The sequence below is a fragment of the Heloderma suspectum genome, chromosome 1 (genome assembly GCF_057233095.1).
Source record: "Heloderma suspectum isolate Gila_16-S chromosome 1, 16-S_ref, whole genome shotgun sequence".
NCBI classification, from domain to species: domain Eukaryota; kingdom Metazoa; phylum Chordata; class Lepidosauria; order Squamata; family Helodermatidae; genus Heloderma; species Heloderma suspectum.
In genome coordinates, this window is record NC_139458.1 from 417,354,989 (window position 1) to 417,379,897 (window position 24,909).

Genomic DNA, 24,909 nt, shown 5'->3' on the forward strand with positions numbered 1-24,909 from the left:
ATCGAGTCCAACCCCCTTACTTGTGCACAGTCCCAATCTGAATCTTCCCCTCACCATCTCCACCCCCTGCTATACAGTACAGTGAAATGAGTAGGGATGTATGAAAGTGACTTACCTTTCGCGGATTATGTTGATGGGGGGGGGAGGCATTCCGTCCCTCCCCCCGGAATCCTGGCCGGGGGGGGAGGCGCTCCGTTCCTCCCCCCGGAATCCTCGGCCAGCTGGCTCCGCGGCAGCTCTGCGGAGCAGCCAGCCAGGCCTGGCCCGGCCAGGCCAGAGCCGCCCACAGCTGGATTTCCGGCCTTGTAGGATTTACTCCTTTTGATTCCCCGTTTTAGCCTACGTAAAGATTTACGTAGGCTAAAATGGTGAATGAAAAAGGGACGCAAATAGCGCCCGCTATGCTATTTACGTTCCCCTTGATTTTCGCCGTCATAGTCTACGTAAATATTTACGTAGATTAAGACGGCCAAAAAGAAGGAACGCAAATGGCGGCAGCCGTAGCCACCGCCATTTGCGTACACGTTTTTTTTTTTAACCCACCCCCAACCATGATAGGCTACGTAAAGATTTATGTAGCCTATCACGTCTTTTTTTATTTTTTTTTAAACCTAGCCATGATAGGCTACGTAAATCTTTACGTAGCCTATCACGTCTTTTTTTTTTCTTTCACAAGCCTGGAAATGGCGGCGGCGGCGGCAGCCGGTTGGAAGACTGGCCACTGCCGCCACCTTCGCTGGAGCCGCCGCCGCCCGGAAGATCCGCCCCAGGTAAGTCTCGTCCTGGGGGGGATCCGCGGGGGGTGGCAGGCCGTTCCATCACAGATTTCGGGGGGCCGAATGCACTGGCATTCGGCCTCACCGAGATCCGTGGTGGAATTCTCTGACATCCCTAGAAATGAGGAAGCCCAGGCCAGGAAGTTGTGTCATTAGCTCCTGAAAGCCATCAATGGCCTGAGAAGGCTGTTGGGGCAGCCCATCCCCCATCTACCCTGGGGCTTACTTCTGAGGAGAAGGCCAGGCCAGGGAGCTCATGACATCAGCTCCTGAAGAGACTTTCAATTGACTTGAGAGAACTTTATCCTGTTGGTTGTTGGGGTTTGGGGGCAGAGGTGGGGAACATTTGTTTGTTTCAGTATTTAAAAATTGTAAACTGCCTTGGCATAAAGGCAGTATAGAAATGTATGAAATAAATAAAATTAATAACAGAGACAAGCACACGATGTAACATCTACTTTGACCTTGAGTGAATAAAAAGGGAGTGACTGTTCCACCATATCAGCACAAGAAATCCAGGAGCATGAATTAAATACCTGACTGATCATTTTTACACATACACACCTCTCAAGAGAACACACAACACTGATACAGGGCTTGGTATCAGTTATGTCTAACTCCTGCTGTGACACCAAATTAGTATTTCCATCCCTTGGAGGACATAAATTAATTGCAAGGATGCTGAAATTAATTTCCACTTCACCTAGTGCTAGGGAATGGGGCTTGGGTACACACATATATTATATAACCACTACAAAAAAACACGAATACCTCTCCCACAACCAGTTCCTATGAAGCAGTTTCATTTAAATCTAAAAATAATTATTCTTTTCTGAAAGAGAAACTATACCTTGCTATGCTCTCAGCTATAATGCTTGGTTAGGATTCTTTTTTAAAAAAGGTAAGTGTAAGACCAACAAATACAATTGTTCACTGTGTTCACTTAGGACATCTTCAAACATCGCACTATAAAGGGGATTCAGGCCTCTCTCATACAGTTTGTACCCACCACATGTGAATATTGTCAAATCAAAGGTACAAATCTAGCCAACATAAGCAGCACCAGGCATGTGATTTACCACAGTCCTAATTGTTTTCAAAGTTACCACAACCACCCCTAAACTTAACTGGAGGGAAAAGATTACTATGTCAATTATAGTAGCTTTCTCTCCCTCAAAATTGAGCCCTCAAGTGCTCTAGGTTGTGGTGGCAACCACCCATGACTCGTTTTGTTGAGTGATCCCTCGCTTACAGAACAAACATGTATCTATTTGTAATTTCACAGTTTACATAGCTTCAGTGCCTATGTGGCACTCCTATGAATAGGGTATCCGCCTGTTTGAGGCACAGCTTTTGCTCAAGGGGCCCAAGACTTCCACATCAGGCTGCCATGTTTCTATGGGCCACAGAACAGAATCATTGCTCCCTCCTCCCCCAACATACAGCTCTACTGCTTTTAAATCGAGGCTTTATATTCTGAAATATTTTTTTCATTTGCTAGAGAGAATATTGTGTTAGGATTTTAACTTCTGTGTAAAATATATATTTACCTTCCTTTCTGTTTGAATCCATGCTTCTTAAATACGTTTGGTATTTGTTCAAGCCCAGTCAAAACATCTGTTCTCTGGTCAAAGAGCTTTTATTGTTCAGCAAAAAAAAAAGCCCATTTCATGGTTTTGAAGAATTTAACATATGAGTTCAGTGATGAATCAGATGATACAACTCCTATTTTCAGTGGAGGGAGAAATAGAATGGAGTTATTGATCCACTTTTTGCCAGCAATGCCACACCTTGGAAAAAATAAAAACGAGTTTAATAACTTGCACTTCATGGAACATATTTGGTTTCATGGTTACACATCTATAGAACAATTGTTCTACTCCAGCCCTCCTCAAACTGGTGTCCTCCAGATGTTTTGGACTTCAACTCCCATCAGCCTCAGCCAGCATGGCCAATGATCAGGAATGCTGGGAGTTGTAGTCCAAAATATCTGGACGGCACCAGGTTGGGGAAGGCTGCTCTACTCTATGAAGGGCTTCTACAAAAATAAACTTTCTGAGCCAGTGGAAGGGAGCCAATTTGCTGAGGGCTTCAGCTATTAGGCTTTGAGAAAAGGGAAGGCCTATGCAAGGCTAGAAGAGAATGCTGAGGTACTTCTGCCCTCAGTGAAGCTAGTCGAACAAAGCCAAGCCACTTCTACCCTCATGCCAGCATCTCTTGAATTCTAAGCATGGCAGGGTACCACATTGACCAAAGTGTAAGCCTTGGACATTGATTGATTGATTGATTGATTGCATTTCTTAGATGCCTCATAACCTAAGTTCACTAGGCCATGGGTGGGCAGAAGGTTGCTCTTCAGATGTTTGGGACTTCAACTCCCAGAAGGCCCTGCCAGGAATGCTATGACTTGAAACCCAAATCATCTGGTGATCTGCTTTGTACCAACCCCTACTCTAGGCGACATACATCACAATTTAAAAACAAGAATCCAAACAATACATCAAATGACACACAAGACTAAGACCAATAAAACGAAAAGAGCCACAACAAAAACAGAGAGTGAACGTAATACTGACCACAAAGCAAAACACATCCTATCTGCCATAAAAGCAGAGACTAAAATATGAAAATCAGTATTTTAAATTATGTTACAATGATGTTAAAACTATGTCAAAAGGTCTGGCAGAATAGAAAATTATTTATCTAAATTAATGTAGGTGCCAGGTGAGCCTCCCTAGGGTCACTGTGGAAAAGGCCCTCTCCCTTGTTACCACCCTCCATATTTCAGGTTGAGGGAGCAACTGCAAAACAGCCTCCATTGAGGATCTAAGAGCTCAGGTAGGTACATATAGGAAAAGGTATTCTTTCGATACCAAGGTCCCAAGCTCTACGGGGTTTTACTGACTCTTTGAATGTAGACAAGAAATTGATTGGGAGCACATGATGATGAAAAAGAATCGATGAGATATGCTCATAATCCTTGATCCCAGTTAGAACTTTTGCATCTGTGTTTTGCATTAACACAAATTTCTGGACCATCTTCAAAGGCAGTCCTTTGCACAATGCACTGGAGTAATCCAAACAGGAGTTTACCAGAGTACGGACTACTGAAGCCAGGTTATTCACATCCAAATAGGGTTATGGTTGGGAATACTAGCTGAAGTTGGTAAAAAACTTGCCATAGAGGCCATTTGTGCCTCTAGTGACAATGGTGGATCCAAGCATTGCAAACATGTCAGTTGAGATTAAACATCAAGAGTGTGATTCCCCCCCTCCCCTCAAAGTTTGGAAGACAACAAAATTTTCTAGGAGCCAGATAAGAGAATAAGTCTGCTTGACCTCTGCAGCAAACTAGGTACCAGTCACCAGGCAGATGTTTGAGGTGCCACTGTCTACTAGTCACCTGAATTTTTGCACCCCTGTTAAAGACGATAGCAAAACAAAAGCTGACAATGTGGTGCTGACTACTGCCAAAAGCCAAAGCTGTTTTGGGTGATGTTAGCAGAAGTATCATATCCAAAACATAAGAAACAATATTCTGCAAAATTCTGCAAAACATGGCCCCTCCAGGAAATCCCTGACTTGTGTGGCAGAGAACTTTCTCCTACAGAAAGTAGAGGAAGGAACTAGAGGATCGGCTATCCTTGACTTGATCCTAACCAACAGAGATGACTTAGTGGATAAAGTAGCAGTTACATGAATTCTGGGGGAAAGCGACCATGTTACACTTGAGTTCATGGTTCTAAAGGAAGCAAAAGCCAAGTGTAGCCAAATGCGTACCCTGGATTTTAGGAAAGCTGATTTTAATAAACTCAGAACAATGATCAGGAAGGTCCCATGGCAAGCGACTCTAACGAGAAAAGGAGTCAAAGATGGGTGGGAGGTTTTTAAAAAGGCACAATTACAAACCATTCCAACAAGAAAAAAGGGTGGAAGACAACAGAAGAAGCCAATGTGGCTTCACAAAAGGCTTAGAGATGACCTGAAAACAAAAAAGCACACATATAGGAAGTGGAAGGAAGGCCAAGCAACAAAAGAGGAGTACAGGCAGGTAGCACAGAATTACAGGGACGGCGTCAGGAAGGCTAAAGCTGAGAACGAGCTGAAGTTAGCAAGGGATGCTAAAAGCAACAAAAAGGCTTTCTTCAGATACGTGCATAGTAAAGGACAGAGGAAAGAAATGGTAGTTCAGCTATTAAATAAAGATGGCAAAATGATAACAGATAACAAAGAAAAGGCAGAAGGGCTCCATTCCTACTTTGGCTCAGTCTTCTCCCAAAAGAGGGTCTATGATCCCCTGCAAAGGCAAAGTACAGGCTGAAGGGGCAGGATTGCAGCTTGAGATATTATTTGGTTAATCATAGAATCATAGAATAGTAGGGTTGGATGGGGCCTATAAGACCATCAAGTCCAACCCTTTGCTCAATGCAGGAATCCAAGTCAAAGCATCCCCGTCAGATTGCTGTCCAGCTTCATCTTGAATGTCTCCAGTGTGGACTAAAAAGGTTAGACCTTTTTAATTCAGGAAATATAATAATAATAATAATAATAATAATAATAGAATCATGGTATATTTATTATCAATTATTATTATGAAGAGCCATTGCAACCAGGTGTGAAGCAATGCCCCATTAAAATAAATTTATTTATTTATTTATTACATTTATATCCCACCTTTTTTCTTCTTTGAGGAACCCAAGGTGGTGTACATAATCCTCCTCTCCATTTTAGCCTCACAACAACCACCTTGTGAGGTAGGTTGGGCTGAGAGTCTGTGACTGGCCCAAAGTCACCCAGTGAGCTCCCATGGCTGAGTGGGGACTAGAACCCAGATCTCCTGGCTCCCAGTCCAACACTCTAGCCGCTACACCACACTGGCTCTGTGTTCCAAATAAACGGAACTTAGTCAGTGGTGACCCACAACTCCTTTAAGGCTGCAATCCTATACACACTTATTTGGGAGTAAATCCCATTGAACATAATGGTACTTACTTCTGAATAGACAAGTAGGATTGCCCTACAAGGTGAACTACACTCACTAGGGGAGTAAACTGAAGTCCGAATCAGCCTTCCCCCCCCCCCCATCAGTAGCCAAGGATATAGACAAAAGCACACCCGAGTGGTGGGTTAGGAACAGACTTTTACTGGAGATATAACAAACTTACATCTCAAGGTAAATTGGCTAAGGTCAGCCCCATGGGCAGCATCCCTTACAGGAGGAGGAAGGAAGAAGATAGGAAAGTAGAGGGAGGAGACAAGGGAAAGGCAAAAGAGGGCTCCCATTCCCTCCCACCTTACTCATATTGACCCTTCAAGTTCAGGTTAAGTGACTCATGGCCATAGTCCCCCCAGCATAAACTCCACTGAACACATTGGGGCTTACTTCTGAGTAAACAAACCTAGGATCCCACTGTCAACCAGAGGGGTTGGATCCAACCCCAGGCCCCCTTGTGTGCCTTGAAGAACAAACTTGATGTGCAAACAGCGGGTGAAACTTTTCACTGCATGGTGCTAAAACATGATCCGCTGCTAACGCCTGCACATCAAACCCACTAGAATCCCTCTCCCACGCACAGCAAACCCCAGCATAAGCACGAGCAACAGACAATGGCGGCAGCAGTGCCCCCCCGCTCATGCCGTGGCTAACAGCAGCCCTGAATGGGTGGCGGGTGCTGCAGGATGGCGAGGGCAGTGCTGGGCACGCAGGCACGGAGTGTGAACAGGCAGCAGGGTGGGAAAATGGTTGGGCAGCTGAGGGGCTGGCTGGGGCTGGTCGAGTTGTGAGGCGTGGCAGCTGCTCGGGGTGGAAGGTGGGGAAGCTGAGAGCCGAGGAGGAGAATAAGGGACTCCGAGGGGCAGCGGAAGATCCCTCAGGATCCCTCTCTCACCCCGTTTTTCTGGCCAGCTCTGCTGGTAGGCGTGGTAGGAGAGAGGCAGCCGCCAGTCGCTTGCACTCCCTTCCTTTGCTCCCTCCTCCTCCCACGGCGTGCCCTGCAGCAGCAGCAGACTGCTGGGAGTGCCGGTGTAACCCCAGAGCACTACACCCCTGGTGAAGTGCACTTACATCCTCCCCCATTCTCAACGAAGAAGATTAGGCCTGTTTGAGGTCTGGAAGCAGAGAGGGGGCTGCGTCACACAGCGTGGAGGCATCAAAGGCAGAAAACGCGAGCTGCAATAAATGGCTTATTACCAAGCAGATTTCCCCAATGTATGTCAAATATACCAGGTTTTCTTCAAGGGTAAGGAGCAATGAAAACCTGACAGCATTTTTCTAGCCTCATTTTGTTCTCTTCTTCTCTGTGTTACTCCAGAGTAGAAATAGGCAAATTGGTCTATTTCCAGCCTGTGCCACCCATAAGTCTGTTCCATCCTGTTTTTGCATTCATTTAAAAATCCTCATAAAAATTCATATTTAATATGTATTTCTCTCAAAATACGCATTTTATTTTTTTAATCCTTTTTTGAGCAGAGAATTCTGGATGTCAAGCGTCAGTCCCTTGCGCTCTAAGCTGCGCTGCAGCTTTGAGCAGCTCATGTGAGCTGAAAAGGCTCACGTTTTAAAAATTTTATTTTTAAAACTCACATTCAGTTTTAAAAATAAACCAATCAATGAATGTATTTGTATGGCTTAAAAATCAAGATAGGCAATCCCACCTGATGCATGAAAAGAGGACCACAATGGCGGGGGATGATCCAGCAATATCTCTAATACTAGTTTTGAAGCTGGTCTCATAATACAGGGATGAAGAATCCACTGTAACTGCTTAATATACATTTGTCTTCAGCCCAAGTCTGTAAGGGTGTAATGCAAAATGTACCTAGGAACAGAGTGGTGTGGGCATTTTTGCTGCAGGGTGCACTCTGTTTCTCTCATCTTTACATCTCTCATGACACACATACAGTCTCAAGTTCTGAGTGCCTCTTTTTAGTTGCCCCTCCCCCACATAGTTCAGGTGGCCTGTCTGCGTTGTTTTCTGACATCTTGCATATTTATCAAGTCAAAAATTTATTCAGCACTTTTTTTAAAAAGTAAAAAAAACACACCACATTTTAAACACTGCTTTGAAAAGATGGGGGAGATCTTTTCAGGGTCTATGAGGCCCCTGGCAAAGGCAAAGTACGGGCTGAAGAGGCAGGATTGCAGCTTGAAATCGATAAGCATATGGTCAAGGAAAACCTAATTACTTCGAATGACTTCAAATCTCCAGGGCCAGATGAACTACAACCTAGAGTAATAAAGGAACTGGCAGAAGAACTCTCAGAACCACTGCCTGTTATCGTTGAGAAATCATGGAGGACGGGTGATATGCCAGATGATTGGAGGAGGGCTAATGTCCCTATCTTCAAAGAGGGCAAAAAGGAGGAACCTGGGAACTACAGACCAGTCAGTCTGACATCAATCCCTGGGAAAATTCTGGAGCAAATTATAAACAAATACATCTGTAAGCACCTTGAAAACAATGCAGTGATTACTCGAAGCCAACATGGATTTGTCAAGAACAAATCCTGCCAGACAAATCTGATCTCATTTTTTGATCAGGTAACCTCCCTTGTGGACTGTGGGGATGCTGTGGACATCATATACCTCGACTTCAGCAAAGCTTTCGACAAAGTGCCCCATGATGAGCAAACTAGCTCAAAGTGGGCTAGATGAAACAATGATGAGGTGGATCCACAGTTGGCTACAGAATTAGACTCAAAGAGTGCTTATCAGTGGGATCTTCTCAAACTGGGGAGAGATAATGAGCAGGGTACCGCAGGGCTCAGTCCAGGGCCCAGTGCTCTTCAACATTTTTATTAATGACGTGGAGGAGGAGGAGGTGCAGGGAATACTGATCAAATTTGCAGATGACACAAAATTGGGCAGGATAGCTAATACCTTGGAAGACAGAAACAAAATTCAAAGTGATTTTGATAGACTGGAGCGCTGGGCAGAAAACAACAGAATGACATTTAATAGGAATAAATGCCAAGTTCTGCACCTAGGAAAAAGAAACCAAATGCACAGTTACAAGATGGGGGATATGTGGCTCAACAACACTACAAGCGAGAAGGATCTTGGAATTGTTGTAGAGCACAAGCTGAATATGAGGCAACAATGTGATGTGGCTGCAAAAAAGGCAAATCCTATTTTGGGCTGCATTAATAGAAACATAGCTTCCAAATCCCGGGAAGTACTAGTTCCCCTCTACTCAGCACTGCTTAGGTCTCATCTGGAGTACTGTGTCCAGTTCTGGGCACCGCACTTGAAGAAGGATGCAGACAAACTGGAGAGGGTTCAGAGGAGGGCAACAAAGATGATCAGGGGACTGGAAACAAAGCCCTATGAAGAGAGACTGAAAGAACTGGGCATGTTTAGCCTTGAGAAGAGAAGACTGAGGGGAGATATGATAGCACTCTTCAAGTACTCAAAAGGTTGTCACAGAGAGGAAAGCCAGGATGTCTTCTCGATCATCCCAGAATGCAGGACATGGAAGAATGGGCTCAAGTTACAAGAAGCCAGATTCCGGCTGAACATCAGGAAAAACCTCTTGACTGTTAGAGCAATACGCCAATGGAACCAATTACCAAGGGAGGTAGTAGGCTCTCCCATGCTGGAGGCATTCAAGATGGGGCTGGACAGCCATCTGTCAGGGATGCTCTGACTTGGATTCCTGCATTGAGCAGGGGGTTGGACTCGATGGTCTTATAGGCCCCTTCCAACCGTACTCTATGATTCTGTTCTATATAACATTGGAACTACTAATTTGGATTACTGTCATTGGTTTGGGGCACCAATATTCAAGGAAATTCTGGACATGCTATAAAGGATATGGAGGTAGAAAAGATTCACAGGGGAATGATACAGCGTAGTACTGCTCTGAATATATGAATAAGCACTAAAAAGGGTTTCGAGGAAACCTATAGGGATGAGTGCATTGATTTTAATTGCAATATTTAGCCTATTTTTACTCTTTTCCCTTTAAGTCAATGGAACTTAAAAATGCTCCAACTTTAGATGAGTTCTGCCTTTAATATTTTGACTATGGGAATATTATTTAAAGGCACTAACAGGGCAATCCTATAAATGTCTACTCAGAAGTAAGTCCCATTGAGTTCAATGGAGCATTCTCTCAAGTAAGTAGATATATGACTCCAGCCTAATTTTAATTTTAATTTGTTATTTATTATTATTAGCTATATATTGCTACATTTTCAGATAATACAGATAACAATTAACTTTCTTCAAGCCTTCCTAAAAGACTTCATGTAAGACTATATCCAACAAATTTACTTTTTTGTGAAACCTACAGGAAGCTTCTTTTTGATTTAATGAGGGGTAAAATCAGTTACTGCACCCCTTAAGTTTGAATAAGCCCAGTTGATCCTAACTGTATAAGAATGCAAAACACACACACACGTTATTAAATAGGGGAGTCTTTTTATTCTCATGTCTTTTTATACTTCATAAGAATCATAACCTACCAAATTGGCAATAAATATCCCAAAGAACAGGCAAGAAACAGAGGTGCAGTACAATCCTACACATATCCTACGCACGTGCACACACACTCACTCAGAGGGAAGCTCCACTGACTTCAATGGGATGTACTCTCAGGTAAGTGCATCTAGAATATTGCAGCCTTAGATTGCAGTCCTATACACACTTACCTGGGAGTATCGTTTAACTCAATGGGGCTTACTTTTGAATAGGCATGGATAGGATTGCACTATTTGCATAAAGCATTAAAACAGATCTCTTTCTCTTAGAGAATATTGTGCTGCTTGTGAGTATAGTGCTAATTCATCATTTTGAAGATGGAGATCCTCAAATTTATATTAATATTAAAATACTTAAATAAAGTAGAAGTACAATACATTTTAAACTTACCTCCAGCTGTGCTATCTCTCTTGCAGTTTCACTACCTTCCTGAGTCAGGAACAAATGACTGCCTAAAGCAAAGATGAGAAGACAGCTACGGGAGCCTGGTGTTTTCTGAAATAGGTCTATCACATGCTAATCATTAATTTAAAATCCAGGCATATCTAATTTAAAACTTTCTAATTATGCAGTCCTAAGGTCACATCCTTGTGTCCCTCCCTGCTGGTTAACACAGCTGTGAATTTAACATGAAGACAAACTCTTAAAATAATGGTGATTTTTTGTTAAACCGCCCATTCTGGTCCCCCACCCTGTTTTTTTTAGTAGTAATGAAAGATGATGAGCTTAACGGTAGCTTGAAGAAGCAAGGCTCTTGGCATTTTTTTTAAATAGGGAGGGGGCGGCTGCAGGCAAGCAGCACTCACACTACACCAACATTCAGTGCACAGGAACAAGGATATGACCCCAGCTCAGTTCATATATATAGCCAGGATCAGGGATAGTTCCATAAGATAGTAAGGCTAGGCACAGGCTTGTCAAACTCAAATGAGCTGTGGAGTAAATTCCTACACACATACCCCAAATCCTGGGGTGGGGTCACATAATTTTTTAAATCAAAAAGATAAGGGAGAGGGATGTCCAGAATTTTGCACTGTAAAATCACACTAAAACCTCCTCCTCCATTATTTTGTTTTTTTGGCTTATTTGTTGCAATGTTAGAGTGAGACATTGAGTCTGGCGGGACTGTCTGGAGCACTTGCCCAGTGCCTCTGAGGGGCCCTGCAAGCAACAGCTGTGGTAGGCAGATGGTGTTAACAGCAGCTGGAAAACGTGGCTGGTTATGCACAGGTTGCCATGTTATCTGAACTCAGTGAGGTGCATCGTAGGGGTGGCTTCCAAACCACCCCACGACCCATGGCTTGTTGTAAGGATTATGGGGTAGTATAGAAGCCACTCCTGCTGTGCATCTCACCAGGCTCAGATGACATGGCAACCCACACTGTGGCACAGGTAATTAGGGAAATGGTGCACATGCAAGCAGCATGTGTGGGGCAGGGAAAAGAAGCCAGGGTGGCTTCTTTTCCTCTGTTGATTGTCAGAACCTGGTCAATGTGCCTTATGCAATCTAACAGGCTCCCAATTCAAGGCAGTAACTCCCATTGATGGAACTCTCAAGGTGTGGGATGAGGTGAGCGGGAAGCTGGCCTCTGCTCTGTCCCCGTTATTCCCCTTTAACTGACGTCCCATATTTACACTAGACAGGCAAGGAGACATGAGAATGGTGGAAAAGAGGCATTGGGTGGTCCCAAGAAAGCCTGACAGAGGGTAAGCTTCCAATGTGGAGCTATCTAGGAAAGCAGATTATAATGTCTTCGTTTCATTACTTTACAATCCAGCATCCTTTCTGGAATAAACCTATCCCTTAGCTGGTAGATAAAATTACTTATTTGTTCAAATATCCAGCAATCCAAAGATCTAATTTCCAGTCTACAGAAGATCTTAGCACTGCTATTCAGTGAAGGCAGACTGATCTTGGGAGAGAAATCCATCTGGGCTGGTGGAGAAGCATCTTGTCTTTCAAGTCTTCAGTGGATTTTTGCTAACAGAGAGCTGGCACTGAAAGTGACCAGCAGCTGGTATATGACACCCATGGGTTCCAGCTTATGTACAGAAAGGCACAAATAAATATTGGAAAGTTAAATTACTTATGGCAGGATAGTGAAAAAGTAGAGCTTTTCTTGGGAAGTTTATTTTGACTAGGATTAAGGAAATTACCAAGTGTTTTCCCTGAAGTTCCACTACTAATTTTATTGAATTTTTTGAGAAACTCCCTACACAGTGGACAACAGCAAGCTAGTTCAATATTTATTAATGGCTGCCAAGGCAGATCTTGCTTGTAAATGGTGTATTAAATAAGCCTCAGCAGTAACCCAAATGGATAGCAAAGGTCTAAGATACTGATTGATTGAATTTAAAATATTTTTTGGCAGCCTTTCAAGGCTGAAGCCCTCCCAAGGCAGCTTACAACAATATATATTACATAGAGAAGCTAACGCATCAGACAGTTGCAGCATTGTGGTATATGTAAGTAAGCGGGAGCATCCGTGGAAATGTAGTTCCTGTTTATTACATAACACAGATAATAAAGACTCACAAACTGCAGAAAATAAACATATAATTTATTTGGAATGTATTGATTCAATTACATTCTAGCTTGGTTTCCATGCCCTCTTGTTTCCTTGAATATCTCAATGTTAGAGCTACTAATCTTGATCTCTTCATAATTTCAGTGTTTGGAAGTAAAACAATTTGGAACAGGATGTTAAAGTTACACACACACAGATATGCTTATTTATTTTAAAGCTAAAATTGGGTGAGGCGGGAATCAACCTACATAACATTCTGAAACTCAAATAATAAAAAGTCCAGTGCTTACTTTATCTGATTAAACTTTATTTTAAAAACAATAGTTCTTTATCAATAAGCTAAGAAATTATTGGGGTCATGGTTAAAAGCTCCATATGACAAATGTTTAATGCCTTTCTTCCAGTACAGACTATCCTACATTTCCAGCTTTAGCTTCAGCCCTGGTGCTGCTGTGTAATGAAATGTGCCATCCCATTCCAGGCCCTGTGTGTCTGTAAATTCTCCCTTCCCTTCCAGCCTGGAACAGGACAAAACCAGAATGTTAAAATGAAGGTTGTAATCATTGTACTATACCTAATTATGTATATTCTAATAGCAGTTCAAGGTATCAACTATACTGAATTAGGTAGTGAAACAGAAGGTACCTCATAAAAGAGATACCTGCTGGAAGTTTAGGAGATGCAAGTTTTGTAACAGAAACTATTCCACCATACTGATCCTGCCAATGCATTTGTATTGTTTATTTAATGTTCATGTTTATATCTCTTCTTCTATCATGGAACTCCTGGCGGAGTATCCAGACCTGATTAGTTTCAGCAACGTTGCTGCATTATGTGCCTTCAAACCACAGCCTTGGGACCAAGCCATGGGATCAAGTATGGTGATCAGTTGATGCCTAGTTTAGAGGTGTCTGTCACCTTTAAAAGCACGATGATCCTGAGCATATGAAAATGTCAGGAACCATCCTAGTTGGAGAGAGAGCAAACTAGCCTACAAGGGTATCAGAACAGGCTAAGTTCCTAATGCAAAGCTAGTATACTAGTTAAATATGCATATACTCTACATCAGGGGTGGGCAGAAGAAAGCTGTCCAGATGCTTTGGACTTCAAGTCCCAGCATTCCTGACCATTGGCCATGCTGGCAGGGGCTTCTAGAAGTCGAAGTTCCAAATGTCTGGAGATTTGCCTTCTGCCCACCCCTGCTCTACACCAGGGGTAGGCAACCTGGTGCCTTCCAGATGCTTTGGATTACAATTCCCATAATCCTCTACCATTAGCCATGCCAGCTGGGGCTAATGGGAGTTGTAGTCCAAAACGTCTGAAGGGCACCAGGCTGCCTACCCTTGCTCTATATCAAGGTAACAAGCTTGCAGTTATTTTCCTTTCAGCTTACTTGTTTTCACCGAACTGTCCAGTGTACTTGGCTCCATTGGGAAATATGTAGGTTCCTATGCCATGCAACATGTTGTCCTTGAATTCACCTTCATAAATGGCACCTGAAGGATGTTCCAGCCTTCCTAAACCATTCATCTGATTTAACAAGGAGTAGAGAGAGCAGATTAATATCCATTGCTAAAATAGTGACTCTGGCTTGTCATTTCCCTACATTTAGCACTTTTAAGGCTGCAATCCTATGGACACTTAACTTAAGTTCAGTTGAACTTTGGGAATTATATTTTTGTGTGGAAAAGTAAGGAAGAGCAAGGAAGGCTAGCGCCCTGGACAGCCTACCCCTTGTTGCTCTTTGGCTCCTCAGGGCTGTGGGAGTGGTGTTTCTCATAAGGAAAACTGTGACACACCAGGAAACCCCACCCTTTATTCCTGACTGACTCTAAGGAAGAAGGGCCAATCAAATATTCTAGCAGTACATTTGTTCCACTTGTATTGAAACAGAGCCTGTCAGGTGGAGATTGGAGATGACACTGCAAGCCTCATAAAAGACATAATGCCATTCAGAACAGATTAAATGGCAAGGCTGTAAATAAATTATTTCTTCACAATTTATAATAAGGAAGAGTCCTTTCCAGGATTCTGCCGTTACTACTATTCCAAGAAACAACTGCCAGTTTACTTCAGAAGGCTGTATTGAATGGTGGATACTTCCATGTGCAAATTGGGGCACCCAACTTTCACTGACCTTCATACCTCCTTAAAACTCTTCTATAAGCTGTTCCTAAGAGTCAGGAGACTGTCCAGAAAAGAACAAAATATGGAATGGAGGATTGCAGTAGGTACAGGGGATTGGCAAAATACTGGATGCCCCAACTCGTGCAACCGGAAGCACTTTCCATTAAGGCAAAGTCACCATTCAACACAATCCAGGGTTTATGTCTTCACTGAGGTTTCCTAAACACTCATAAGGCAAGTTAAGCATTGCAAAAGCTAAGCTGCTAGATCAAAACACAGCTCCACGCAAGACCTTAGCACCTCTGTGATCACAGGCTCTTCAGCACTGCACAAACATCCAAACCACTACCACAGCAAGAATTCTATACCCACTTACTGGGAGTAAGTGCCACTGAACCTAACTTACTTCTGAGTAGACATGCACAGGAGAGTTCTGCTAATATACTACTTTGGAGGATAAAACAGTTAAGCCTGAGCATAACCTTAATTAACACAAACAATATATTTTGCCTTTAAATATTATTATTATTATTATTATTTATTAAATTTATTAATCGCCCATCTGGCTGGTCACCCAGCCACTCTGGGCGATGTACAACACACCATAAAACAATTTAAAACAATAAAATTCTACCATAATTTTTTTTTTAATACCCTAACCCACCCCAAATGCCTGCCTGAACAACCACGTTTTTAATGCACGACGGAAGCTCATTAAAGAGGGGGCATGACGGAGTTCCCTAGGGAGGGAGTTCCACAGAGTGGGGGCCACCACAGAAAAGGCCCTCTCCCTCGTCCCCACCAGTCTAGCTGTCCTGGCTGATGGGACAGAGAGAAGGCCATCCGAGGCTGATCTTGTTAAGCGGCCTGTCTGGTGTTGCTGGAGGCGCTCCTTAAGATAGGCTGGGCCGGAACCATATAGGGTTTTAAAGGTCAAAACCAACACCTTGAATTTGGCCCGGAAAACAACTGGTAACCGGTGCAACTCCTTCAGCACTGGAGTGATGTGATCTCGCCGGCGGCTGCCTTTAATCAGGCGAGCAGCCGCGTTCTGTACCAGCTGCAGCTTCCGAACCGTCTTCAAGGGTAACCCCACGTAGAGCGCATTACAGTAGTCTAAACGAGAGGAGACCAGGGCATGTACTACCGATGGGAGCAGATAGTCGGGAAGGAAGGGGCGCAGCCGCCATATCAGATGGAGTTGATACAGCGCTGTCCGGCTCACAGCTGACACCTGAGCCTCCATGGACAGCTGGGAGTCCAAAATGACCCCCAGGCTGCAGACCTGGTCTTTCAAGGGTAGCCGTACCCCATTCAACACCAGGTCAACATCCCCCAGCCTCCTCTTGTCTCCCACCAAAAGTACCTCGGTCTTGTCAGGGTTCAGCTTCAGCTTATTCCTCCCCATCCAGCCACTCACCATCTCCAGACATTTGGACAGGGATTCTACGGCCAACCTTGGTGAAGATTTGAATGAGAGGTAGAGCTGCGTGTCATCCGCATATTGATGACACTGCACCCCAAACCTCCTGATGATAGCCCCCAGCGGCTTCACATAGATGTTAAATAGCATCGGGGAGAGGATGGAACCCTGTGGCACCCCACAATATATTTAAGAATACAATCTAAGCACAAATGTTACAATACATGACAATTTTGTTCGCCCTAGTTTCACTAAGCAAGGAGCTTATATTAGTCACTTGTGTTTTTAGATATTTGCAAGTAGGAACATACTTTATCATTCTTCCAAGTTCCTTGGTAAATAATTCCATCTGGAGTGGTATGAATTCCATATCCATTCCTTTCAAGAACTCCATCAGCTGTTCTTGTACAATCACCATCTAATGAGGCAAAAGAAAAAGTTCGTGGGAAAACTTTTTTTAAAAGTTTCACTAATTATTCTACTGGAAATCAAGTAATATTAAATACGCTGAAATGCTTCAGAATGTGGTGGAATAGCATATGATCATTTCACTAATTGTTTGCCTGAGTTTAATTTCCACCATCCCCACCCCCGCCCTGCCCCATCCAAAAAAGTATCCTTTTGTTTATAAATCTTTATTAGTTTTCCTCTAACCCTGCAGCAGGTTCATAATTTCCAGGCAGGAAACACAGGCTCTCCCACATTCTATGTTTGTAGTTGTTCAGTTGTTCAGTCGTGTCCGACTCTTCGTGACCCCATGGACCATAGCACGCCAGGCTTTCCTGTCCTCCGCTCTCTCCCCGAGTGTGCTCAAGTTCATATTCATTGCATCGGTGATGCTATCTAGCCATCTCATCCTCTGCCATCCCCTTCTCCTTTTGCCTTCAATCTTTCCCAGCATCAGGGTCTTTTCCAGTGACTTTTCTCTTCGCATTAGGTAGCCAAAATATTTGAGCTTCAGCTTCAGTATCTGTCCTTCCAATGAGCAGTCAGGGTTGATTTCCTTTAGGATTCTATGTTACTACTGGGTTAACTTGTGGGTGGGGATGATAAATTCTCTACTCCTTGTATTTGTATTTTTAGTTTTCATTTTGAAATGTCACATAAAGTAAAAAGGTACCCCTTCCCCAATGCAGAGTTACGTACATTAACCTGTGTAATTATAACAACTGAAAATATTTTTACCATACTTATCTTGATTCGGAAATATAAATGATATTTTATAAACTTCAACATCTGTTGAGAGAGAGAGAGAGAATTAATTCTACTGATCTTTAAAAGAAGCACTAATAATTTTAATCACCCAAGTCTTTGCCTATATGTATTAAAAACTAACTTGTTTACCCTGGCTTTTCTCAACCATTAACTTATCTAAATGCTGTTATGCTTTTAATGATGTATTGTTTTGAAATATGTTGTGAACCGCTCCGGGATTTTTTAAATGGGAAGTGATATATAAATGTTCTAAAATAAATAAATATATAAAGTGGAACTAACAATGGGCAATGAAAATATAGCACCAGTTATGACTACAATAAACAAATCTTAAATATGCTGACATTTTTTAAAGGCTGAGAGTCTGTGCTCACCCCCAGCCACCCACCTGAGACTGAAAAGTTAAGATTTTCGACTGCTTTTGGGGAGGAGTTCATAGATTTTCTTCTTAAAATTTCCCTCTACACCGGGTAAGCAACCCAGTGCCTACCAGATGTTTTGGACTAGAACTCCCATAATCCCTGATCATTGGCCATGCTGGCTGGGGCTGATGGGAGTGGTAGTCAAAACATCTGGGGCAAGGTACCACGTTTACTACCCGTGCTCTACATGTAGAAGAATTGCCCTTTCTGAAACTAAATTTATCTCCAGACTTGGTTGCATTAAGGTTTTTGGTGCGCACTAAACATGGCAAATGGGGATACACGCACAAACGATCAGTGCAACCCACACTGCACCTATCCATCTTTATTTATTTAGGGCACAATCCTTTGCATGGTTAGACACACACACAGAAAAAGTCCTACCACTGGAAGTTGGGCTTTTTTCTGTCTAAACATGCATAGGATTGCACTCTGATTTGATTTATTTAGGGCGCAATTCCCCAACATAGCTGGCTGGGGAATGCTGAGAATTATAGGGCTTTTTCCGTCTCAACATGCCTTCTTTGATTTATACTCCGCCTTTCTACCCCAAAACAGCACTCAAGGCGGCTGATTTCTGCGAAAGCAGACACGTCTCTCAAATCTGAGACAGAAGGCGACAAATAAAGCACTGCGGCTGGAGAGAAGCCACGAGTGTGTAGAGGAGCGGGGGAAATCCACCCGTGCTCAACTCGGGACCACCTTTTGGCTGCTTCCCGAGAAGCTCTTTGACTTTTGATGCAAACATCTACGGACACGATCCAGAGCCGCCCGGGCAGGAATCGCCGCTCACCGGTCATGGCTTGAAAAGGGCGCGCGCGAGCGGTTGCTATGGAGACCGGACTCTCCCTGCCACCCGGAAGCTGAAAGCACGCCGCCTTCCACTTCCGGGTGGCTGGTGAGTGTTTTGGGGTGCGTGCTGGAAGCCGGTTCTGACAGGTGACCGGAACCGAAAGAACTGGTAAGGGGGAGTGTGTGGGTGGGGTGTGTTTGTTGTTGTTGCCGCCAGGCTGGGGGTGTTGCGCAGGTGGGGTGCCTTTGCGACTTGGCTGCGTAGAAGACTCCAGCAGGAAGCACTGAGCATGAGAGGGTCCATTGGAAGGAGGCAATATTGAGGGAGACGTGGGATGTGGGGAGCGTGAGGCGTGTGTGTGTTATGCGATGGGGCACAGAGGTGGACCGTGGTTCGCAGCTGAGCGGTGGAGACCATGCTTTGCACGTGGAGCAGGCTCGCCCAGCCTGGTGCCCTCCCGGTCTGCTGGACAGCACCTCCTGCCATTCTCTCAACCTGGTGCCCTCCAGATGTGTTAGACTACAGCTCCCATCATTCCCAGCCATGCATTAAGAATAAAGCTGCCAATATCATACTGCCCTAATACAAAGCTGTGGTGTAACCACACTTGGAATCCTGGGTACAGTTTTGGCCACCGCACCTAAAAAAAAAAGGTATTGTAGAATTGGAAAAAATGCAGAAAACGGCGGCTAAAATGATCAAGGGGCTGGAGCATCTCCCCTATGAGAGAAGGTTACAACAGTTAAGATTGTTTAGCTTGGAAAAAAGGCGAGTAAGGGGAGACATGATAGAGGTGTACAAAATTATGCATGGTGTGGAGAAAGTGCAAAGAGAGACATTTCTCTCCCTCTCTCATAATACTAAACCCCGCTGATTGGTGGGAGGTTCAGGACAGATAAAAGGAAGTCCTTCTTCACACAGCACATAGTTAAACTATGGAATTCATTGCCACAAGAGGTAGTGATGGCCACCAATTTGGATGGCGTTAAAAGGGGGTAAGACAAATTCATGGAGGATAAGGCTATCAGTGGCTACTAGTCTTGATGGCTATAGGCTACCTCCAGTTGCCGAGGCAATATGCTTATGTACATCAGGTGCTGGGGAACATAGGGGGAAGGTGCTGTAGCACTCATGTCCTGCTTGTGAGTTTCCAGTGGGCAGCTGATTGGCCACTATGTGAAAGGATGATGGCCTAGATGGACCCCTGGTCTGATCCAGTAGGGCTCTTATGTTCTTAGGGCACTAGGTTGGGGAAGGCTGATGTAGGAAGTCTCAAGTTCCCTGACATCTTTCTTTAAGAAGGATCACAGGTTAGCAAGGTTGATAGAGACCGATACCCTGCAACCAAGGAGAGACACTACCACTCAGAGTAGTGCATATTAGGCTAGATAGGCCAGCAATTATACATGTAGCTAGCTACCTTATGCTAAATCAGATCATTGGTCCGTCTAGCTCAATATTGTCTGTGCTGACTAGCAGTGTCTCTGCAGGGTTTCAGACAAGGATCTTTCCCTAGCCCTATCTGGAGATGGCAAGAATTGAAACCTTTGGCATGCAAAGCATGTGCTTCATCACTGAGCTATGGCCCTTCCCAAAAAGAGAACAGCTTATATGGTCTTCAGCAGAGTGTTTTGTGTATGTATATATGTATTTAAAGCAGTTGTACCCCACTTTTTACTCAAAAAGCCCCCCAGAGCAGCTTGCGAAAGTCAGTAATAAGCCTGTGGGCAGAGATTGTCTTACAATCTATAAGATACAACACAAAAGTAAAGAGATTGGGAGGAAGGAGGAAAAAAGCAAACTCAGGCACTAGATTATTATTACAAAGTTCAGCAGGTTGTAATTCAGTAGGTGATAGAACTGGGTCTAAGCACAGTGGAAGGGCTGCTGCTCGTCCTCCCTCTGGTGGCCTCAGTGATGGCAGTTGGTAGGTAGATGTAGGGGGCTTTCAGCTGGAGCTCCATCCTGGTACGATGGTGGGTGCCTGACTGTGGGCATTTCTACCCTAGCCTAAAATCCTGCATTTAAAATGGGCTTTCTGTTTCCATTTTAAATGCAGGATCACAACTGACTCCCTTTACACGCGCTTCCTTTCCGAGTCTTCCATTATCTTTCATTGATCTCACTCTTCTTCTTGCCGCTTTTGCTCTTTTCATGGAGGAAACTGAAGTGGAACACAACGGGGTAATTTGATAGCTCATCTGCGATCTATTTAAAAATGGAACAAAGGGCATTTAGTGCAGGAGGGTCACAGCAGGGTCACTGCGTCATGTAAAGAGCCCGCAAACCTCCTTGAAGGAGCAATTTCAATCGCAGGATAAAAGCTCCGTGTGATGAAGCCTTCTGGCTTCCTCTCTTTCTGATGACCTTGGCAGTGACAGTTGGTATAGCTAAGCTAGCAGGTTTCTGTGACATTAGGATGTCAGTTTGGGGTGCTAAGAAAGTGGTACCTCAAAAGCTGACTAATTCATTGTAGCATGCACTCAAGAGCCCATTAGTTTTGAAACAAGTGTCCAAATCTCACCTTGTAATCTTACCTTGTAATATGAGTTTTTCCTCCACTTGCTTCCACTCACTTTGTTATCACAACTATTAGTAATTACTATACTTGCTTTCCCCCTAATTGTTTAAAGGATTGCCCATTATCTTTGCAATGACCTGGTAAGTTTGGCCAGTGTTACTCTCCCCATATTAAGAATTTGGTCCTGGGACAGAAGCTGATAGAGTAGTTTGTCTCAAGCCATTCAGTGAGTTCATGGCTGAGCCAAGGTTTGAACCAGGAATTTCCAACTCATAGCATCTGCTATTAACTGCTATGCAATAAATGTGTGTCTGTTTTATATTTCAGCTATCTTTTCTTCATGTATTTGATTAAGTAGGCTGTTGTCTACAAAAACTCATGCCACAATAAATTCAGTTTTGGTACCATTTATTTCTTTGTCTTGTTTATAACATAATAAGGCTGCAATCCTATGCACACTTACTAGGGAAATCAATGGGCCGTACTTTCAAGGTGTGTGTCATGGGTTGTGGGAGAGGAGAGATGGATGACTGATGCCTTGCAGCAGTACTAGGTAACTACAAGTAATTGCTATCTTTACTGCATGTCTACATTGTGAATCTAGTGTTGTACTCCCCTGTTGATTGATGTTTTTGTTTGCTTGTGTTTTATTTTCCTTTAGATAGAGAAAATGAGTTCATCTGGGAAGAGAAGAGGAAGACCAAACAGAGGGGGAGGAAGAGGAGGAAAAGGAAGGGGAGGAGGAGGTAGACCAAGCAAACATCAAGCCAGTGGCAGCAAAAAAGGCTCTGACAAAATTTGGGATGATGACGACGATTTCTGCGTTTCCAGTGGAGCAAAAGATATAACCAGGTCAGCAAAATGAAACTGCTGGAAACGTACAGCTTGGGATTTAGGCCATTTAAAAAATCTTCTTTCTGAAGTCCTTAGAAGATTGAGGTTTTAAAAAGTAAGATTTGTGAGGTACTGTAGCTTAGTGGCAGCACACATTCTTTGCATGCAGAAAGTCCCAGGTTCAGTCCTGGCATCTAAGGCTTTAAAGGATCAGGTAGACGATGATGTGCAAACCTCTCCCTCTGCCTGAGACCCTGAAGAGTTACTGCCAGTAAAAGTAGATAATACTGGGCTAAATGGACAAATAGTCTGATATGGTATAACACAGCTTCCTATGATAAAAGTGAAATGCCTTGACAAAATGCTCAGTCACAACACTCATGCCTTGTGAGGCTTGCTAACAGCAAGTCTAATGCAGTTGATTTTCATTTACTGTGTCTGTCCTGGGTGCCGCTTTCTACTGAGGGAGAGGTTGACAATGCTACTAGCCAGAATTGCTGAAAATGCAACTCTGTTTTCAGCGACAGTATATGACCATCAGATTTTCTCTTCGCATTAGGTGGCCAAAATATTTGAGCTTCAACTTCAGTATCTGTCCTTCCAATGAGCACTCAGGGTTGATTTCCTTTAGGATTGGCTGATTTGACCTCCTTGCAGTCCAGGGGACTCGTAAGAGTCTTCTCCAGCACCACAGTTCGAAAGCATCCATTCTTCGGTGCTCAGCCTTCCTTATAGTCCAGCTCTCACAGCCATACGTTACTACTGGGAAAACCATAGCTTTGATTATACAGACCTTTGTTGGCAAGGTGATGTCTCTGCTTCTTACTACACTGTCTAGGTTTGCCATAGCTTTCCTCCCAATGAGCAAGCCTCCTTTAATTTCATGGCTGCAGTCACCGTCTGCGGTGATCTTGGAGCCCAAGAAAGTAAAATCTGTCACTGCTTCCATTTCTTCCCCTTCTATATGCCAGGAAGTGATGGGGCCAGATGCCATGATCTTAGTTTTTTTAATGTTGACTTTCAGACCAGCTTTTGCACTCTCCACTTTCACCCTCAACAAGAGGCTCTTTAGATCCTCTTCGCTTTCTGCCATTAAGTTGGTATCATCTGCGTATCTGAGGTTGTTGATAATTCTCCCGGCAATCTTAATTCCAAGCTGTGATTCATCCAACCTGGCGTTTCTCATGATGTACTCTGCATACAAGTTAAATAAGCAGGGCGACAATATACAGCCTTGTCGTACTCCTTTCCCAATTTTGAACCACTCGGTTGTTCCATGTCCAGTTCTTACTGTTGCTTCTTGACCCTCGTACAGGTTTCTCAGGAGACAGGTAAGGTGGTCTGGTACTCCCATCTCTTTAAGAATTTGCCACGGTTTGTTGGGATCCACACTATCAAAGGCTTTAGCGTAGTCAATGAAGCAGAAATAGACGTTTTTCTAGAATTCTCTTGCTTTCTCCATGATCCAGCGAATGTTGGCGATTTGATCTCTAGTTCCTCTGCCTCTTCGAAACCCAGCTTGGACTTCCAGTAGTTCTCGGTTCACATACTGCTGAAGCCTAGCTTGTAGGATTTTGAGCATCACCTTGCTGGCATGTGAAATGAGCACAATTGTACGGTAGTTTGAACACTCTTTGGCATTGCCCTTCTTTGGAATAGGAATGTAAATTGACCTTTTCCAGTCTTGTGGCCACTGTTGAGTGTTCCAAATTTGTTGGCATATTGAGTGCAGCACTTTAACAGCATCATCTTTTAGGATCTTAAATAGCTCAGCTGGAATACTGTCATCTCCGCTAGCTTTGTTGTTAGTATTGCTTCCTAAGGCCGACTTGACTTCACTCTCTAGGATGTCCGGCTCAAGTCCAGTGACCGCACTATCATGGCTATCAGGGACATTCAGATCTTTCCTGTATAGTTTGTCTGTGTAATCTTTCCACCTCTTCTTAATCTCATCTGCTTCTGTTAGGTCCCTGCCTTCTTTGTCCTTTATCATGCCTGTCTTTGCACAAAACGTTCCCATCACATCTCTGATTTTCTTGAAAAGATCTCTAGTCTTTCCCATACTGTTGTTTTCCTTGATTTCTTTGCATTGTTCATTTAAGAAGGCCTTCTTGTCTCTCCTTGCTATTCTCTGGAACTCTGCATTCAGTTGGATATCTCTTCCCCTTTCTCCCTTGCTTTTCACTTCCCTTCTTTCGTGAGCTACTTGTAAAGCCTCATCAGACAGCCACTTTGCTTTCTTGCATTTCTTTTTCTTTGGGATGGATTGAGTTGCTGCCTCCTGAACAGTGTTACAGACCTCCGTCCATAGTTCCTCAGGCACTCTGTCTATCAGGTCTAATCCCTTAAATCTATTCATCACCTCCACTGTATATTCATAAGGGATATGATTGAGGTCATACCTAAATGGTTTAGTGGTTTTCCCTGCGTTCTTCAATTTAAGCCGAAATTTTGCAAGAAGCAGCTCATGATCTGAGCCACAGTCAGCTCCAGGTCTTGTTTTGACTGACTGTATAGAGCTTCTCCATCTTTGGCTGCAAAGGACATAATCAATCTGATTTCGATATTGACCATCTGGTGATGTCCTTGTGTAGAGTCGCCTCTTGTGCTGTTGGAAAAGAGTGTTTGCTATGATCAGCGTGTTCTCTTGGCAAAACTCTATTAGCCTTTGTCCTGCTTCATTTTGTACACCAAGGCCATGCTTGCCTGTTATCCCGGTGATTTCTTGACTTCCTACTTTAGCATTCCAATCGCCTATGATGAAGAGGACATCTTTTTTCGGTGTTAGT

General features: G+C 43.6%; 3 protein-coding genes across 6 annotated transcripts in view; 1 reads left to right on the top strand and 2 right to left on the bottom strand.

The window, feature by feature from the left end:
- The window catches only part of ARHGEF33 (Rho guanine nucleotide exchange factor 33), a 49,115-nt gene extending 42,318 nt beyond the window's left edge, over window positions 1–6,797 (bottom strand). The window contains exons 1-2 of one of the 2 annotated variants that reach the window (XM_084829136.1): window positions 6,665–6,797; window positions 2,327–2,501 (exon numbers count right to left, since the gene is read on the bottom strand). In XM_084829136.1, the coding sequence (XP_084685262.1) occupies window positions 2,327–2,348 (22 nt within the window). In that variant the 5' untranslated portion in view covers window positions 2,349–2,501; window positions 6,665–6,797. The remainder of the gene's footprint in view (window positions 1–2,326; window positions 2,502–6,664) is intronic. The other variant, XM_084829134.1, reaches the window with a different exon arrangement.
- Window positions 6,798–12,745: 5,948 nt separating this feature from the next.
- On the bottom strand, window positions 12,746–18,823 carry MORN2 (MORN repeat containing 2). 2 transcript variants are annotated; one of them, XM_084829162.1, is made up of 5 exons: window positions 18,766–18,823; window positions 17,521–17,571; window positions 16,647–16,753; window positions 14,179–14,315; window positions 12,746–13,303 (listed from the first exon to the last, which is right to left on the bottom strand). In XM_084829162.1, the coding sequence occupies exons 1-5, from the start codon at window positions 18,770–18,772 to the stop codon at window positions 13,201–13,203; spliced, it is 405 nt and encodes a 134-aa protein (XP_084685288.1). In that variant the 5' UTR covers window positions 18,773–18,823; the 3' UTR covers window positions 12,746–13,200. The 2 variants fall into 2 exon arrangements, with proteins under 2 accessions (XP_084685288.1, XP_084685287.1); XM_084829161.1 differs by having other exon boundaries at window positions 12,799–13,303; window positions 18,675–18,772.
- A 29-nt stretch (window positions 18,824–18,852) lies between these two features.
- Window positions 18,853–24,909, top strand: part of DHX57 (DExH-box helicase 57) — a 52,815-nt gene continuing 46,758 nt past the window's right edge. For both annotated transcript variants that reach the window (XM_084829138.1, XM_084829139.1), the window contains exons 1-2: window positions 18,853–18,933; window positions 21,948–22,138. In XM_084829138.1, the coding sequence (XP_084685264.1) occupies window positions 21,957–22,138 (182 nt within the window). In that variant the 5' untranslated portion in view covers window positions 18,853–18,933; window positions 21,948–21,956. The remainder of the gene's footprint in view (window positions 18,934–21,947; window positions 22,139–24,909) is intronic.